This window comes from Panthera tigris, chromosome B4 (assembly GCF_018350195.1).
Source record: "Panthera tigris isolate Pti1 chromosome B4, P.tigris_Pti1_mat1.1, whole genome shotgun sequence".
Classification (NCBI taxonomy): Eukaryota; Metazoa; Chordata; class Mammalia; order Carnivora; family Felidae; genus Panthera; species Panthera tigris.
The window spans coordinates 119,838,756-119,859,356 of NC_056666.1; the positions used below are offsets into that span (position 1 = coordinate 119,838,756).

Consider the following 20,601-nt stretch of genomic DNA (forward strand, 5'->3'; position numbering starts at 1 on the left):
AATCTCGAGGCTCTCCCAAGGTTCCTTTCTATGTTTATATCATTTATCAGGGAAAGGATTGTTAATGACTAATCTGTGTTCATGAGGCACAGAGCCAAGGAAGAGATGTTGCTGCTGAGCCAGAAGGCCGCCTGTGATCATCTACAGCTTTTACTAGAACTCTCCCCTCTTCCTCCTCCTCCTCACCACACTGTCTCCTGGACTCACCCCAATGCAAACCCAGGTTCTGAACATTTGTAGCAGAATTGCTGCGATTTGAAGGAAGACTGGACTCAGTATCCTCCCAGGGCCTTGAAAGTTCATCTCTGACCTGAGACAATCCAAGTGAGTACCTAATTCCTCTGGGAGGGGGTGTCTATCTCAAGGCAACAGAGGGGAAGTTATCATTTAAAATTTTTCTTTAACGTTAAGAAGTGTGGTCGATGAACGAATTCTGTTAGTAGAGTTTGATGTAAAATCCTGAAAACAAGAAGGGAGAGAAACAGAAACTAAAAACAAACAAAAAGCAGCAGGAGTTAATGGGTCTAACAGTTGCTTACCTTATTGACAAATTATTTAGGGATATCTTTTAAACATTGTGGTCACCCAGGAGAATCACCAGAGACCGTGAATTTCAGAAATGTTTTCTGTTCTGATTCCATAGACAATTTGACCTGTATATTATGCTCTATTTTGGTGATTTATCAGATCTTGCTGTGAGTCTGGGAATATTGCTAATATCAAATGACTTGGGACCTAGGGACAGGACAATATTTAAGCCATTCTTAATTAAAATAAAAGTTTTTCCTAGGAGAAGAGTAGGTTTAAAAGCTTTCTCTTTTGATTTCGGTTGTAAACCTGCTTTCCATTTATCATACTAATATCAGATGGAAATACTAAAAAAAGATGGAAAATGTTAGGAAGAACTTCAATATTAAAAGTGTCCAAGGTTTGAATCTACAGACAAGGCATCTCCTTGTCTGCTTACTGCCACAGTGAATTAAGCAACTGAAAGGTGAGCCTGGATCATTTCTTTTAACTGAGTTTTTATTTAGAAGGGGGGAGGGGATACACATGACTCACTTTGGATTCTTTCTCTGGGAAACTCACCTGAGTTTTAAAGATATTTGATGTGTCACTGGCACTGCCTTAGAAGGACTTCGGCAGTATTAACAAGAGAAGTAGAGAAAGATGTTGAGGGAACTATCACTGGGTTTCTAGCTGTGATTTTATGAAATGGTAGACACTTTCATCTTTGAGTCACTGCTCCCCTTGCCCCACTCCAAATTATGGACCTATGCCATTTGCACCGTGGACTTTTCTGTTTTGCTGAGAATGTTGCAATGTGGCTGATGCAACTTGAAGGTAGCTGATAAGTACCAGCCAGGGACAACACACTCTTGTCCTGAGACCCTTCCTCACTATTTGCAGCAGTGTTTTTCTCTAGGCTCCTCTGCCCTCTCACCATAGTTGGAGAGGTGAAGTAATGTAATCTGGTCTTCCCACACCTCTACACCTCCCAAATCTGGTCAGATTGTAATGGAACACCCTATAGTTGTGAGGCCCTGAGTACTTTGTAAGGAAAGGAAAAGAAACGTGTGTGTGTGTTCATGAGTTTGTAATGGAACTGGCTTTGAGCGTCTACTAACAGGTCACAGGCTTTACTAAAACTGCCTGTTCCCATCTCACAATAAGCCTACTTGAATTTTGTCTTATATTCATTTTTCAGATGAGCAAACAGAGGCTCAAAGAGGACAACTCATTTTTTTTTTTAAGTAAACTCTACCCCCAGTGTGGGGCTAGAACTCACAACCTTGAGTTCAAGAATCACGTTTCTACCAACTGAAACTAGCCAGGCGCCTCATGAAAGAAGACAAATAACTTACCCACGATGACATGGTTAGGAAGTAACAGGTCCCGAACATAGAGTCTTTCTGACTCCAAAGTCCTTTCCTTGCCCCCCTGACATTGTTGGAGGCTGGGAAAACTTGAAATCTGGAATTATGGGAGAGGAGGAGGATCTGCTTGCAAGCAGTTCAGCTGACAGAGGTGATGCGTTAGCCATAGCACAATTGTGAAGATTCCCAAAGCCTCGTAGGGTGTTTTCTAGTGACTACACCATGAGTAGGGGAAGTGGAAAGTTTCAGCACTATTTGCTTTAACCCAGAGGTCAGTCTGGGAATGCTGGTTGGAGATTTCAGTTAAGAGTATCTTAATTAAAGACTCCATGAACCCACCATGGTGCTGTGATTAGGGATGTCCAAGAGGAGCTCAGCACTGCTATTGGTTCATAGAGTCTGCAGGTTATGAAAGCCTGGAGAATACACATCACCATGTGATAGATTTTAAAAGGCTCACATTGTCCTCAGGTGAATGAATAAAGGAAAACATGAAGGCATGTGTTCTTTTCTTGATAGGAAGAGTTTCCCCTTCATTTCACTAATAGTCTCATTTTCCTCTTACATCCTAGCAACATAGATTATGAAGGGGCCGAAAGAAATAGGACCAATTTTCTTTTTCCCAGTTATTTCCTATTGTGGTGTTATTTCCTGCCAGTAGAGATGTGGCCACATACTATACGAGTGTTTTTAGTTACCTAGTTGCATGGGAAGGCAAACGTCTCTACATAAAAATACCAACCCATCTTTCTCTTCTCTCTCCCTACGCTATCATTCTCTAATCCCTGTGCCCTCCACAGGCAGTTAGTTTCTCCCTCACTTTGCCCCTTTCCAATTTTTGTAATAAAGGAGTGTCTTCTATTCTTATCCTCTCTCCTTTTTATAAATTTGTGTCAATACAGTGCTAATAATATAATGCAACTTGGTTGCAAAGTGAAATAATGCATAGAAAGAGTAACATATTTTTTCTTTGTTAGGTCCAAGTATTACAACAGAGTTCTGGTGACTAAAAATTAATATGTGTGAATGCAATATAGATTTTGATTAATTTTTATTTTTCAAGATAAAATTCTAATAAACTTTGAGATTTTACTTCCCACTCTAAACAGAATCAATGTTGCAATGAACATCCTTGTGCATGTGTGCAAAGGTTTATCCAGGAGCCATATTTAAGTATTAGAATTGTATTTTATTTTAATATACAGTGCTCAAGGGCCCTCCAAAAAGACTAAAACCTATGCCCTCACTAGTAGTCTGTAAAAATACATATTATCAAAATATTTTGATAATCTGATAGGTGGAAATGCTGTCTAGTTAACATTAATTTGCATTTTTCTAATAAATTAATTTCAGATGTTTTGTATGTTTATTGGCTTTTTGTTTTCCTGTTGGTGAATTTTCCTCTTTATATCCTTTGCCAATTTCTTTCTTGGATTGTTTATCCTTTCTGTTTTTATTTATAGGAGTTATTTATGTATGGTTTGGACTAATTTTTGGCTGCTATTTATGCTGTAAACATTTTCTCCCAGTTTGTTTCCTAAATTTAACTCTGTTTATGGTGTCTTGATTTCTTTCTTTTTTCTTTTAACATAGTCAAATTTATTCTTTTACTACTTATTTATTATTTAATAGATTCTTCTTAATCCCTACATTCATAAGGTCATGAATGTATTTTCCTATATTTTCTCTCAATAGTTTTATAATTTTAAAGTTTTTAATCCACCTGAGACTTATTTGTAAGAATGATACAAGGTACAAAGCTTTAATTTTTTTTTCCCTCAAAGGAATTGTCAATTTTCTGGACACTATGTCTTGAAGAGGTAGGTCATTCTTCCCCCACTGATGCCAGCTGAATCCACTAGCATTGTTGCAATGCTGCACACAGCATGCTATTTCCCTTCCTATAGCCATCCCACTGCATGCCTTCTTCCTAGTCTAGTGCCCACTCAGGATTAAATTCAAGAGGCAGCCCTCCACCCTCAGAAATATTTCCTAGTCACATGCTTCACACCCACCAGTGATTCCCATTTAGAATGAATCCAAACTGCTTACCACAGTCAACAAGGCCATATGAAAGCTGTCTTCTCTCAGACCTCACCTCCTGTTCTCTCCCTTTGCTCACTCATTTCATTGGGCTTTTGCTGTCCTCCAGTGTCCTGAGCCTGGCTCACAGAACTTGCTGACCACTCTGCCTTGGAGCTTTGCTGCTTATCCTCCACTTCTCAGCTTAAATTTCCACTCTTCAGAGAGCTCTTCCTGGTTCCCACTGTCCAAAACAGTGTCCGATGGCATCGTGCTATCACTTGTCCCCTTTATTTTCTTATCATTAGTAGAAATCTCACTTTTTGTTTATTTTCAATTATCCATCTCTTGCACTAGAACGTACTGATTTTTTTTTCTTTCTCATCTTTCACTCTAGTTCCAAGATCTAAATCAAAGTCTGATACATAGTGGAGAATTAATGAATGTTGAATAAATGAATGTCCTTGTTTATGTTCCTGAAGGGACTTATGCTTACCTCTGTCATAGCAGCCCCCACACTATTTTAATTGGGTTTCTTTGACTGATGTTTATACTAAGCTTCCTGAAGGATCATGATTTTTCTTTCTTTCTTTTTTTTTTTTTTTGTCTTTATATCTGATGCTTGACACAGGGTTGATAAATGTATATTGGCTGAATAAATAGGTGAGTAAATGAATTCACTTGGCATTGACATTGGAACTTGACATTGAGATACCATTTTTAAAGAGTAAATATATTACTTTATTTATTTAAAAAAATTTTTTTTAACATTTAGTTTTGAGAGACAGAAAGAGACAGAGCACAAGCAGGGGAGGGACAGAGAGAGAGGAAGACACAGAATCCGAAACAGGCTCCAGACTCTGAGCTGTCAACACTGAGTCTGATGTGGGGCTCAAACCCACGAGCTGTGAGATCATGACCTGAGCCAAAATTGGACACTCAGCCGACTGAGCCACCCAGGTGCCCCAAGAGTAAATATATTACTTTAAAGGAAATACTCACTTTCTTTAGATACCAGTGAGACAAAAGCCAGCATGCCATATTGTTCATTTGGGGGATTATAATCAGTTATCTAATACTGTGTAACAAGCTGCCCCAAAACTTAATGGCTGAAAAAGATAATGATTTATTATTTATTGTAATTCTATGGGTTGGATAGGTGATTCTTCTGCTGGTTTTTCCTGGGCTCAATCATGCAACTGAGTTCAACTGGAAGATAAACTAGGTCTTACTCCCATGACTGAAGTCTCTGATATTGGCTGTTGATTGGGATGCTTGGAATGACCAAGTCTCTTTCTCCTGGAGTATTTCATTCCTGGCCTCTTTATGGCATGGTGGCCTCAGCCCATCATTCCAAGAGGGTGAAAACAGAAGTCACAGGTCTCTTGAGGCTTAGCCTCAGAAGTCAAACAATTCTATTGGTCAAAGAAAGTTGTAATAATAACAGCTCATTAAAGGGGTGATGAAATAGACTTGATGAAATAGACTTCATTCAGTAATGGGAAAAAATGCAAAATCAGCTTTTGGTTCAAGATAGCATTGGTCTCACTAGAACAATTTGCATAACACTTTATGGATTTATTATGAGCCTTTTTAGGACTTACTCTGTGCCTGAAAACCTACATCCATAATTTTTTGAGACAGGCTTCTTTCTACTTTGGACATGTCAAGCGATTATGGAACAATGCTATCAGATAACAGGATTATGCCCGTTTACCTAGAATGCCTTTTTACCTAGATGTGAATATCTATTAGGCACCTCCTTAAATTTTTTGAACTCTTAGCAAGGATCTTACAGCCACACCCATGATTTGACATTTACCCTTTGTCCATTTCTTACTTGAGAATCTTCTGCCAGATGGAGAGACCAAAAATGCAAAACAGTCTTACTTTTCAACTTAGCATGTCTTGAACGCATCATTTTACTTTAAATTCTACTTGAAAATGAACAGTGCCTTCATTAATTCATCTCTTTCTTTATGGACCTTATCATGTATAGCTAAAAACACCAACTGACACATTCATTATACTCCTTAGAAATCTCCTCAATCAGGTCTACAAGTTTATTAGAAAACACTCCATCTCCCAAGTTACCACAGGTGACAGTGTTGCCAATTTTTTCATGACTATAAAAAGTGATCCATCCCCTTTGCAGTTTCTTATAGTAATTTTCTCACTGTTCTTCCAATTTCCAAAGCAGTCTCCTTACTGCCCTTCTAGGCTCTGCCCAACCCTTAATCCCAAAGCCAAGGCCACATGTTTTAGCCCTTTTTGTGTTGTTGTTTTTACATCCTCCCTCTTACAGGTACTGCTTCTACATCTGTTATTTTTTTCTTTGTTAACAGCTACCCAAAAGCATACTGACTTAAAAGAATAATGATTCATTAATTCTCATATTTCTATGAGTCAGCTGAGTAGGTTCTCTGACATTTTTGCAGGGACTTACTCAGATACAAGATCAACTGGAAGGGAAGGTCCAAGATGGCCTTGTAAATATGCCTATAGTTTTGATGTGGCTGTCAGCTGGGACAATTGGGATATCTGGACTTCTCTGTCCTAAAGGTTTTGTATCTGAGGGCATCTATACATAGTGTGCCACTCTCAGGGCAACATTCCTAGATGAGAAAAAGAAGCTCAAAGTTCTCTTAAGGTCTCACTCAGATGTCTCATAGCATTGTGTTCACCATTCTACTTGTCAAGAAAGGTACCAGATCAGCTCATGTTCGAGGGCTGGAGAATAGACTTCATCTGTTGAGGGGTAGTGGCAAACTAACATTGCAAAATGGAGTGTAGAATGGAAGAATGTATGGTGTCTACTTTCACAAATAACAAATAATTTACATAAATAATAATCATAAAATTTTAGGAGATCTAATGAACTATTTGGGAAAATAGATGATAGGTCAGTAATAGAGAAAGCATAAATAATTTCTTGACCATTCTGACTATAGAAGATTATGGAGGAAAAGAGACAGCTTTCTTGACTACGAAGAGTAAACATTAAGAAGACACAAAACTATTTCTGATAATTCTGAGGGAAGAGAAATTAACAAAAGGAGATTTGGGAGGATTATTAAAACTATTTTATGGGATGGTTAATTCGCATTTAAAATAGTTAAGAGATTTCCAACAAGAATGGATACAGTTCACTAATGAGGGCTTCATTGTGAGAAAGCAGCCTTAGTTGTCAGGTTTTGTATGTGATTAAAAAAAAATCCTTCTTCAGTTTCTATGTGTGTTGCTGTTGTACATTTCGATTCACTAATGGTCCTGTGGCCCAAACAAGATGGACTCTAAAGGTGGTTATCTACTAAGGTATATTATTCATTTTTTCATATGTGTGTGCAGTTAGTTTATTTGTCCACCCTCTAATTCATTCAATCAGTAAGTATTTATTTTGTATCTAATACATACCTGGCAGTCTGCTAGGCACTGGAGGTCCAATGTGAGTTCTTCTGGAGCTGATGGTCCAGTGGGGGAGATAGACAACCACTCACCACAAACACAAAGACAGAGTTACAACTGTGACAAGAAGAGGTACCAAGTGGTATCAAAGACTCCTGAAGGTTAGTGCTAGTGAAGGTAGTTGAGAAGCCAGGCTGGAGTTTGAGCAAGACCAGCAGGGAGCAGGTACAGAATGGAAGGGTACTCACTGTCAAGTTCCTGGCTCTCAGGGCCTCAACTTTTATAGTCAGCTGGAAATAAAGCTCAGCCACTTTTTTATTTCTTTAAACGTTTTTTCATTTTTTGAAAGACAGAGCGCTAGTTGGGGAGGGGCAAAGAGAGAGAGGGAGACAGATTCTTAAGCAGGCTCCAGACTCTGAGCTCTCAGCACAGAACCCAAAGTGGGGATCGAACCCACACACCATGAGATCATGACCTGATCCGAAGTCAGACCCTTAAACGACTGAGCCACCCGGGAGCGCCCCAAAGCTCAGCCACTCTATAGGCACCATTGTGTAACCTCCAGAGCACAGAAACTCAAAGGGCTGTCGAGGTCTGGTTGGCTTAAGTATTTTTGGTTCACAATGCCTCAAGGAAATATACCTTTAAGTGGGTACTTTAGAAATACAAAAGAAGAAACAATATAATGGGCAAGCCCTGTATAGGCTTACTTCATTAATATGTGCATATGAACACATTGACTGCCTTAGGCAGAAGTGACCTTGCAGAACTGCCGATTCACCCTTACTAGGGGCTGGTAAGTGGTTAGTGACAGTCTTGGTGGGAGAGTACACGAGAGAGCATGAATTTAGAGCTAGATGTGGGTTTATGTCCCCATTCTGCTTTTTACTAGCAGTGTGAGCTTGAAAAATTTGCTTAATCTCTTTGAACCTCAGTTTTCTCATCTATAAAGTATGTATGTTAATATTTGTTTGGCTCCTTATAGATTAAATGAGATAACATAGCATGGATGATGCTACCATATACTGAGTACTCATAGTATGGTAGATATTATTTTAATCTATATCTCCCCAAATATGTACTACTCTGATAGTAATAAATATGGTCTGGTTCCTATAGGGCATCGTTCTCAGAATAATGTAGTCACAATGGCCATACTGACTTGCAGTTATCCTGCCTGACCTGTGGTTGGTACTGGCCACAGATTGTCCTATAAATCTCTGTGGACTTTGAGAAAGATCTATTTACCTTAAATTAAATTTGTATTTTTACCCTGAAAAGAATGACTTAAATTTGAGTGCTTCTGGGAAAACCAAGTTCCTGGAAAGATAAATCTCTCTCTTTTTTTTAAGGAGCTCCGTTAGAGCTCCTTTCTCTTAAGAACATTCTTCCAGACTTTGGGCTAAATCCAGGGTTTCCCCTGGGCATGAAATAATGATAGCTAGAAAAAGTTTACTTTTTCCCTGCTATTTAAGAATGATTTACACTTTTAACAAAAGGTATACTTTGTCATCAACAACTGGGTTCATCTGAGAAAAATGTCCCCAAGGACTGTGTCCTTGGGTGTGTAGAATTCATAGGGAACCAACATATATAAATAGTTTTTATCTTCATCTTCTGAAAACTGAGATTCTTCTAAATCACAGTCAAAGCTATTTAATTGGAACAGGGTCTTTCCAAGATCTCTACTTGCACATGGTTTATGCTGCATCAGAAAAGCTCTACATACCATGAACTTCCTGTCACACGCAGGATCTAAACAAGTAAAAATTGATAACTAGAAAGTGGGAGTCCAAGTTACCAGTCACTATGTGTCTTATCACATTAAAAACAAACAGTGCATACCATTTCTGAAACTATTCCTGGGTCCTTAAGACTTAGGTTGCAGCACCATACAAATAAACATAAAGTAAAATAAACATTTTATCCCTGCTCCCACAAATACTCAAGGCTTAAACTTTGAATCATTAGGCTTCTTTCTGTCCTGGCTCCTCCTTTATATCTGCTCTATTCAAGTCTCTTCCTTTCCATCCATCCAGACACCACTGTGCTAAGCATAAAGTCATCTTAGTTCAGCAGCAAATTTCCTCCTTTTACTGCTTACCCTGCCCATGCCACCTTCTCATTAGAGTACTCTTGAACATAGATCTCATTGTGTTGCTCAGCATTTCCACTAGCTCCACACTGACACAGAGTCCCCAAACATTTTACGGAAAGGAATACTTTCTCCTCAGAGCCTTAAGAATGATAGAATCCTGTATGAACTTGTGTAACTTCATAGATGAGGAAGCTTTTCACATACATGGTTTCATTCAGTCTTTTTTCATTATGAAATATTTCCCATATGCAAAAAATTGAGTAATATCATCAGCCTCCTTGTATTTACCCTCCAGCTTAAGGAGAGTATTATAGATGCTGTGGAAATTCCCTTATGTACCCACCCAGTCTTTCTGTGCCACTGTTCTGAATGTGGATTCAACACTTCCATACGTGTCTCTAGAGGTTACAGCAGGGATCACAAGTGTTTTCTATAAAGGCCAGATAGTGAATATTTTAGGCTTTGCAGGCCATATGGACTGTGTCAAAACTACTTAACTCTGCTATTATTGCATGAAGACAGCCACAGACATATGTAAACAAAAGGGCAAATTTGATCTTTGGCAGGCTGCATTTGGCTCATGAATCCTAGTTTACTGACCCCTGCATTAGAGTATCGATGGTAATATAGAGCATTGTTTGCGTATCTTTAAACTTATATGCATTTATCAAACTGTATTTTTCTGTAACCTGATTCTTTTGCTCAAGATGTTTTAAGTTTGATCCATATGAATACATATGGATAGTCCTAGTTCATTCGCTTTAAGTGTTGTATAGCATTTAGGAATATACTTACTGCATTATACATGTACTATTTATTGTCCATTGTCTTGTTGATGGACATATATGCTGTTTCCAATTTTTTACTATTGGAAACAATGCAGTGAACATTTGTGTACATGTCACCCATACATATATGTAAACACTTATGAAAGGTTACCTTTTAATCTCTATAGCAGCCCTATAATTTAGACTTTTAAGTTTTCATTCACCTGAAGCTCAGAGTGTAGTATGGGGAAGGAAGTGTTAAGTGAATAGTCCCAGGTCATACATGAAGCTAGGGAAGGTCAGCATAGTTCTCCATCCTAATCTCACGTCTCATCCCTATTCTCTGTTAGACCACAGCTGTTGCTTCTGTGTATGTGTAGCACTACCAGGTGTGATAGGAGGGCACAAAAGAAATATAAGTTGTGACTCCAGCCTTCTTCGAATTTACAATCCTGTGCTACAGTGGGGAAGATGACAGATGTAGCTAACTCATTAATTACCACATGAGGAGGAGAAAGATAAATGACAGAGGAGTGTCCATGGAGACATTGGGGCATACATGGAAAAAAATCTACAAAACTGAGAGCTATAAGAGCACATTTGAGTAAATAGAGACATACTTGCCCGTGAAAAGCAAATTGCATGTTATAAAGAGGTAAATCCTCCTACCTAAATATATAGGTTTGGTACCATCTCAAACTCCTAAAGAAACTTTTTAGAAAAAGAATGTGACACAAGATATGATTATTTACTACAGAGAATAAAAAGATGAGAGTATCTTAGGAAATACTGAAAAAGAATGAACCTTAATAGGGAAGGATGATATTGGTACAAGATAGAACTGTGAGATCAATGGGAAACTAAATTTAGAGTCAATAAAAGGAGCATAGGTCAGTGGGAAAAAGTATTTAACAAACAATTCTGAGAAAACTCACCTTGTACCATAAACTTAAAAATAAAAAGCAATAAAAATAAGCTTAAAAAATCTGATATATTTAACCACATACAACGGAAAAACTTTTCAGGTGAAGATAATTAAAAGCAAATAAAAATGTTTGTAGTAAATATTCCAGATATTCCAGAATAGGAATACATTCAATATGCAAAGAACTCTTATAAGTCAACAAAAAAGATGAACACTTACATAGAAAAATGACAAAGAACATAAACAGAAAATGGAAAGAAACTATCACATATAGACAAAAAAGATGTAAAAGGGTGCCTGGGTGGCTCAGTCTGTTAAGCATCCAACTCTTGATTTCATCTCAGGTCATGATCTCACAGTTTGTGGGATCAAGTCCTGTGTTGGGTTCTGTACTGAAAGCATGGAGACTCCTTGGGATTCTGTCTCCCTCTCTCTCTGCCCCTCCCAAGCTCATGGGCACATGCCCTCTCTGTCTCTCTCTCTCTCTCTCAAAACAAAGAAATAAAAAGAAAAAAAGATGTAAAGTTTTTTTTAACTTTACTAATAATCAAAGAAATGCAATTTAATACAGTGAGATAGGATTCGTCACCTATCAGGTTAGCGAAGATTGTTGAAGGAAGGTGTGCTGAGAAAGGCAGGCACTCTTACTGAATGCTGCTGGGAGTGTAGATTAAAAAAAGATTATAGAATGCAATTTGGCATTTTCAAATGCTTTTTTGTATTGTCTGAATTTTCTGCAATGGCTCTTTTATTTTAAAAATACTTTCATTTAAAAATAAATGTTAACTTTTCAGGAAAACAGAAAGGTAGGGAAGTCTGTGTGCAAATTCAGACATCTTTCTTTCTTTGCTCTGATTCTAAATTCAATCCTTTGTGTATTAACACACACATGAATTTATCTGAATAGAAATAATGGCTTTCTGTGATCTGCATTTTTATTACTAACTCCAGAGAATTTTTAGGTTCTCTGTCTATAGTTTCTTAAAGTTCAGTATTTAAACAGAACCTTTAACTGTATTTCTAAGGAGGTGTTCTTTTTTTTTTTTTAAATTAAAAAAATTTTTTTTTATTTATTTTTGAGACAGAGAGAGACAGAACATGAACGGGGGAGGGGCAGAGAGAGAGGGAGACACAGAATTGGAAGCAGGCTCCAGGCTCTGAGCCATCAGCCCAGAGCCCGACGCGGGGCTCAAACTCACGGACTGTGATATCGTGACCTGAGCAGAAGTCCGACGCTTAACCGACTGAGCCACCCAGGCGCCCCAAGGAGGTGTTCTTTTAATGCTGTGCTTAGTCATTGCTGGCTGTGTGGCTGGTGCCTGACAGTGGTGACTTCCTTTCTCATCTGCATGCTCATTCATCCACAACAGACTTTCTCTACCTGTGCTCTTTAGCTCCAAGGAGAAAGGTCCATGCTATTTGTAGAGAAAGCCTAATGGGCAAAGTATAGTTTTGATGAAATGGACACTGATAATAATTAGTAATAAACTCAGTCCAGAATATTTATTATTTAAACATTAAAAATCTTAAGCTCACTAGACTTTTTAAATTCATATTTATGTGCATGTTTTAGTTACAGAAAAGTATGATATGATAATCAATTATAGACATCCAATCATTAAAATGTGCTACGCTGGAGTAAGATTCTGCAGTCTAGTGGAATGAAATGTGAACTCAGAGAGGAACAGGAATGATAAAAAAATTTTTTCCAGATGTTAACACTTTTTAGGATAAGGGAGTGTTTCTTTGAAGGATAAGGGAAGATACTAAGTTGGTGTGGTATTTAAGAGTAGATTTAAGAGTAATTGAATAGGGTTGAGAATAATGTAATAACACATAAAATGTCAATTTTTATAATATGTCAGAAGTTAACTTTTTTGCAACTTTTAAGTGAAAAACTATGGATATAAACCAAAAAATGTGTTGATGGAGTATATTGTTTTTCAACCATTTTATATGGGATAAATGAACAAAAACTATTCTGGGGCCACTAGTGTAAAGAATACTCATTGCTTATTCTCAACCTACAAATATGACTCCTTCTATGGAAGGGAGGTTTTGAGGGGAAAAAAGACTGCAGAGCTAAGGTGTGGGGTCTCCTGGGACTTAGGCTTTCCATTGCAATTCTTCCCCTAACAAGGGGGTGGAAAATATTACAGAAAGGAGGACATAGAAGTAACCCTAATTAAAGAAATAATATATGTGGAAACAATTGTCAAACGCTTGGGACATGGTAGATGCTCATTACGTGACAAACCAGGTAAGGCTAAAGTCTCCAGTCCTAGTAAGGAGCTGCTAAGAAGACCGTACTATTATGAGATGTATATAAGTGAGTTTATACCCCCAAGGCAATCATTACGTTTATTCATAGTTTGCCTATATTTACTTACTTAAAAAGATTTCTTATTTTGTTATTTGTTTAAGGCAGGGATTAACAAACTTCTGCACAGAGCTAGATAATACATGTTTTTAGCTTTGTGGGCCATACAGTATGTGTTGCAACTACCCAACTTCTTTTCTGGGGGAAAGAAGCCATAGATATTCCATAAACAAATGGATGTGACTATGTGCCACTTACACTTTATGAACAGTTATGTTTTAGTTTCATATAAGTTTTATGTCTTATGAAATATCCTTCTTTTGATTTTTTTCAACCATCCAAAAGTATAGTACCATTGTTAGCTTGCAGGCTGTATAAAAACAGATGGCAGACCAGTGTTAGCCTGTGAGCAATAGTTTGCCAAACCCTGATTTAAGGCACTGTTTAAGGGCCCTTTATGCTAAGAGTGGGTGTAGTGTTGGAAGGATACACAAGAAACTGGCCATTGTAGTTGAATTTGGTAACGGAAATGGGTAACAGAGCTAGAAGGAAGACTAATTTTTCAGTGTACTGTTTGAATTGCTTACCACATGCTTGCATTACCATTTCAAAAATTAAAGAGTGTCCTTTTCTTTAAGTCCCTTGAGGAATCATAAACCCAACAAATCTGGTTTGAGCAGACTCTGCCAACTGTTTCCAGATTCTAGAGGGCTCTCTTGTTAGCTACTCAGGGGCACCCATATTGTGGATCTCCAGCCAGGGATAATAACTCAAGTGCTACAGAATTTGGGGAATTGGACTTTCATTTGGGTGAGAGATTGACAAATTATGTCCTTTGTGCTAATAATAGGAGAACCTCTTCCTTATCTTGTACCATTACTCCAGGAAGAGCGTGCCAAATGGCAGGGAATTTGGCGGAACTAAGTGGGAGAAGCAATTAATACAGATCATTTAATTGAGCCAACATTTCTTGAGGGCCTATTATGTGCCAGGCGCTTGAACTAAAGATACCAAGTTTATATGAACATACAGAGTAAAATATAAGAAGGAAAATATAAGAATCCAAAATAAAGATGAGTATACCTGGAAAATATTACAGAGCTATCATGTGGTATGAGGGAGCTTGATGAACATGACTGAAAGCTGAAAAAGACAAATATGAGAAAAACATAGCACAGAGGGAAATGTAAGGGAAGAGTCAAAGAACTAAAATCTCCCCCTTTTTTTTTAAAGACCAGAGGAAAAAGGTCTTATGTTATTACAGAGTATACATTTGGATTGAAAATTAGGAGAAATTCCTAACTCTATATTGTGGGTTCCTGAAAACTATTATGGGAAGGAAACTGTGGAATTTCCTATTCCAGAGGAGGAACTCTATCTAGAAGAATAGCTGCTTGAATTTTGGGGAGGCTTTTCAATCCATTTATTATACAATATGCAGACACATATACATAATGATTATACACAATTAATTTATATATTAATATATACACAGTGAATATTACCTAAACAATTCATACACACATATTAAAAGTTGAATTTTCCTAGTCCACAACTGGCTTGTTAGTATGAATGAGGTCTTATAAATAGTGACAACTCATCTTTTACTGGTTTATTACTCAGGACCTTCAGCTTTCTATCAGAGTCCAAGTATTTCAGAAGTGCCTTAGGGTCTCCTCATGTTTGTTCATGATCAGGTTTGTTCTGGCTGTCTCTTCCATTACCTCTTGTGTCCATGAGTAAGAGTAGTGCCCAACCAGCAGTCACAGTTCCTCTCCTTCTCCATGGGTTATGGTGATACCTATGGTGCTGCTGCTATTTCACAATTGCCCCAGAAAGGCCCTGGTCCTCTTGGGGTCAAAGTTCCACTGTGATATGTGCCAGAGTTGCGTGAGGATGAGTAGTCTCTCCTACTTGTTGCATTCTGTTGGAAGGATCTACCTCTATTTTATACTTCAATGCTTCTAGATTTCATTTTTATTTATAGCCTTCCCTCTCACCTTAGGGTGGCAGGAAGGCCTTTTGAATCCAGTGTGGTTTGGCCAAACCGTGCTACATTGAGAATTACACATTTCTGAAATGACTAAGGTTTGCTTTAGGATGAAGGTTCCTGGCTCCCTCTGACTTTAGAATGGGTTTTTTCCCCCCAACAGGTCCCTTAGCTTTCTGGAGAGTAGATTCTGGTAGGGCCATGCCATTGGTTCACCAGATGGACCCAGATTTGTCTGCATTCCCGCAGTGGGCTTTGTATCCTGTAGCAGGAGGTTCTCTCTCTTTCTTGCCTCTACAGCCACCCCCTCTATAAAAATTGCCCTTGAAACCACTTCTTCATCAGTTACTTCCCTATCTTGGCACCTTTTCATGCCCCAACCTCTCTTTTAGAGCATACTGATCTTAGGCTTTATCACCAGCTTTCATGACAATCTGTAGTTGTCTGTGTATATGTGTGATTTTTTTAAGTTTATTTATTTATTTTGAGAGAGAGAGAGAGCAAGCGTGTATGAGAGAGTGGAGGAGAGGCAGACAGAGAGAGACAGAAAATACCAAGCAGGCTTCACATTGTCAGTGCAGAGCCAGATGCGGGGCCCAAACTCAGTAACTGTAAGATCATGACCTGAGCCAAAGTTGGATACCTAACCAACTGAGCCACGTAGGTGCCCCGATGTGTGATTATTTTTAATCTCTTTATTAAGCTTGATGTCATAGATCGTGGATACTTTTTTTTTTCTTTTACCATTTTAGCGCCAAAGATCCAGCCCAGAGCTTAATGCAGAATAAATCCTCAGTAAATGTTTTTTGCAAGCATGAATAAATAAATGAATGCATCAGCATAGTCTGGTAGACTACCTTACCAGAAGCCTAGTGTATCTGAAACTCACTTCTGCTTGAACTGGAACATTCTGCTGAGTGAAAGAGAAAGAAATAGAGACATAAATAGTAGGGACATTATAATGAAATAAATTTGTCCAACAGAAACTCTATATGCTCTTCCTGAATAGCAAATGTAAATATTTATTTGTAAACAAAATGATTTCTTAGTAGAGACATGATAAAAAGGTCTAAAAAAATCATCCTTAGAAAACAGCCTTGGAAAAGAAATTCTGATTGTATAACTTTTCATTACTTGACCTTTCAAGTTATCTCTTCAGGAAAGTAGGAAACATAGTGGAAGGAAGGAAGGAAGGAAGGAAGGAAGGAAGGTAGGAAGGAACGCAGGCCTAAAGATATAACTAAAAGTGGACATTGCTTCCCTTGGGTTCTTGGATTCATTCTGGACATTACTCAGTATGAAACTTCAGACACTTTGGTGAGACTTACCATTATTTTTCCTTTTACCATAACTTTTTTTTCTATCCCATGTAAATAGAAGACCATGATAGACCCTGAGAGTGAAAAATGCAAGCCTCTGAAATTTTCTCTAAAAAGCAAAAATTAAGATCCTGTGAGAACATTTTGTGAATTTTTTATTTGCTGCTATAGTGCCTACTAAAGAAAATTCCAGAAGGAAATGGTCTTAAATCACTTTTGTGTCTGGAAATACCTGTTCAACTTAGGAATAAGGTTTAAGAGATGAAGTCATTGATTTATCCCATTTTTAATCAAAGCCTTTCTATTTGTTTCTGTTTTTTTCTACTTGTAAAAGAAATAAAGACACAACCAAAATGTCATCAAATCTTGTACAAATTTCTCAAGTGCTGAAATTTAAATGAAAACATATGGTATTTTCCCAGATCCATTACAGAGTATCTCTTTTGAAAGCACATATCCTGGTCATTTGTAAGTTCAAATGAGGGGTAAAAATGATAAATACTGAGAACAGATATGTACAGAAAGGCTCTGGCAAAATGTCTACAAACAGATCCATTTGCTATTTTGTGTATAAGCTTGCTCCCTTTCTCCCTCTCTCTTTTAACTAAATATCTATGCCCCCACGCTTCCTCAAACTCTACTACTTATTTGTCTTTCAGAGTTTTCTTTTGAAGACTACTGTAACAAAGGGATATTTTAAATAGAACTTTGGATGGGATCAAAAATGAATCTCATCGAACACTCCCACTTACCTGTCATGGATGAATTTTCTCTTTCTGAAAATTTATTTGGTAAGTTGTCAAATTCATTTGAATATAAGTGAAAATAAAGTGCAACTGGGAAATACATGAGAAAAAAGCCTAGATGATGAATCCAACAGAACCCAGAAAAGTTTTTGTTCCATCTAAGTACTCAATAAACATTAGATACCATGCCAGGTTAGAGGCAGATCACACCTTGGATTTATTGAGCCTGATGGTCTTCTTTTTTATAGTCGAGGGCTGCAAGGCAAGAGAGCTTTGTGACTTGTTCAAGGCCATGAGGCTAGATAATTAACAGAGCTGGGAGTAGAAACAGATTCCTGTTCCAGGCTAATTCTGATATTATTATAGCATGTACTAGAGTATGAAATCATGCTTCTTATGGTTTAATATTATACCTATAAAAGGTTGGGGTTGCTTAGGTTATAGTTCTGCAATAAGTTTCCTTTCTACTCTTCTTCCCATGCTGGGGGATATATGGCACAGTGTCATGATTAGTCATTTAAATTGGATTGAGGACAATCTGTACTAAGTTGTTTTCAGTAGATCTGTAACTAGATGATACCATAAAATGATATATTGCTTCACTTTATGCATTTATGAAAAAACTTCTCATTATAGTTTCAGTTGAGAACATCAGCAAAGACTCAACAGCAGCAATATTTTAGATGGGGCAGGGAATCTTTCTGCCACTCTTAAAATAATTCCCTTCTGTATAATAGCCCTTCTGGGAGGCTTGGATGCTCCCAGTTTTTTACTCTACATTAAAGTATGGACCATGGACTCTGATAGTGAAAATGCAAACATTTATAATTCCACAAAATGCAATATTTGAAGGCATGACATCCTTGCCTATTTGTTTGCAGACAACCTTGAACAATATTAATTAATAGCTTATGCTATTACCCAGTAGTCATTAGCATCTTAGTATGTAATGGTTTAGCAGGTCATTTCCAAGGAGAGGTCATTATTTGTATTACCTGTTTACATATCTACCTGTACCATACAGTATAAGAGCATTTAAGGGCAGTGACCATATTTTACTAATCCTAGTATGCACTTGCTAAATAAGAACCAACTAATAAATAATAAAAGGGAAGGAGAAAAGAGGTTTAGGGAGAAAAAGAGATATTTATCAGTAACTCTCAGAGAGACCAAAGGCAGCAGTAATTATTTATGAAATGCCAGTTCTGGGACATAAGTGCTGTATCTTATTTCTTCCATTTGGCGTTTCTTCATCCTATGGATGCATTCAAAGACAACGGTGCCTACTTCCATGTCCATTTACATGACCATTTACTTCTGTTCTACCCTTTTATGAGTCCTGAAAACAACCTGCATAGACATCTTTATAATTTTTGTCCTACTAATCAGAACTCACAGGATAGTTAAAACTGTACATGTATATCATAGACTAAGGAAAATTCCACTTAAGATTATTTTTTCACTTCACTGAAATTTTATGTTTGCATGGTAGGATCTCTGAGAAAGCACATTATTAGATTGAAGGCTCACCTCATCAGCCATGAGGTGAAAAAGATGTGAGCAGATAGAGAAAAATTTGTGAAGGTGCTGTCACGTTAGAAGCATCTGGAAATGATTGCTTGAGGAAGCACTGTAACTCATGCTTTCAGTGTTGCTTTTCCTCCAGCTCTCCTTTGCTAGAGCACATTCTTAATTTGTTTCCTAACACAGTCATTTAAGATTTCTGACAATACATAGTATAAGACACATAAGCCACCAGCACAGCTGTTACTCCTGACTGGAGCAGTTTCCTCAAATCTTCATCTGGTCTTCTCTCCTGGTAAATTAATATCCAGTGTGGCCATTGGGACATGCTTTCCTTTTCTCCATTAAGTTCTAGAGCTGGCCCTAAGCATTTTTATCACATCTCTTTCCTCCTGGGAGCTCAGTCTCACTCCACACAACATATCTGAGCTAAAGGTACACCAAAGCGGTGGCTGGAGACTTTCATTTTAATTTCCTTATTCCTCCTCCCGTCTTCTTTTGTCTCCTGATGAGCCTGATGGATTCTTTGGGCTTCCCATCCTGAGCTTAGGATTCAGAGCACCAGGGAAAAGACTATGGCCCATGGATGAGTAACCCACAGTGCCTAACTCACCACTCCTGGATTTTGAGATATGCTAGAGACTCGGAAGTATTAACCCATGGACTCAACTAGCTGGAGAGTGAAACTCTTTTCCAATGGTCTGTGTAATGAAAACCAGCTATCATGTTGTTACAACAAAGGAAAGTGAGGTTAATTGTATAGCATATGGATACCTATCATTTCTTCCACTCAAATATTGAGTACCAACTATATACCAGGCATTGGAATAAAGCAGGGAAAAAGACAGGCAAGATCCTAGTGGAGGGTAGACTCACAATAAGCATACAAATAAATAAATAAACAAAATAACATGAGGTAGTGGTAAGTGCTATGAAAACAATAAAACAGGGTGATATCATAGTAACTGGAAGGATGAGACTGCTCTAACTGGTGTGGCCAAGGAAAGCTTCTGAGGAGTTGACAATTGAGCTGAGACTGAAAGACAAGAAGCCAAGGAGAACATTCTAGGCAGAGGAAATAGTAAATGCAAAAGCCCAACGTCTGCAATGGACTTTAAGGCCTTGTCTTTTCATTTTTATTTAGGGTCATTGAAAGAGTCTAGACAACTGGTTTTGGACCCTGCATCCCCATTAACCAACATGAGTAAAAGGAGATGATTAGATGGAGAATTCTAGAACCACTGTCTAGTTTTAACATCTGAATCCACAAGTTGCTATAGTTGTGCTAGAAAGCAGTGACCTGGACTCAGTGGTACTTATCTGGCACATGACGTGACTTCTAAGGTGGCCTTGGGCATGGTCCTCCTTCCTGCAGGTTACTATAAAGGCCATAATGAAATCCCAATGTTAATAAGACAGTGGGAAGGTGCTGGTAAGATTATATAGCAAATACTGATAAGTACTCACTAATGGGCACTGGTGACACTAATTACCTCTGCAGTGAGAACTTTCAGCCTCTTCTAGAGATGGCTATGGACCCCTTACTCTCTGAAGCTTTGGGTAAGGTGATGGGAGTGCATCTCCTCATGTATAAATGGTTACCCTGAA

The 20,601-nt window shown here is 37.9% G+C and overlaps 1 protein-coding gene across 1 annotated transcript in view; it reads left to right on the top strand.

Annotated features, from left to right (window-relative positions):
- The first annotated feature begins 205 nt into the window (after positions 1-205).
- The window catches only part of NR1H4 (nuclear receptor subfamily 1 group H member 4), a 74,084-nt gene continuing 53,688 nt past the window's right edge, over positions 206-20,601 (top strand). The window contains exons 1-2 of the mRNA XM_015539103.2: positions 206-324; positions 17,383-17,514. Coding sequence (XP_015394589.1) covers positions 17,436-17,514 — 79 coding nt within the window. The 5' untranslated portion in view covers positions 206-324; positions 17,383-17,435. The remainder of the gene's footprint in view (positions 325-17,382; positions 17,515-20,601) is intronic.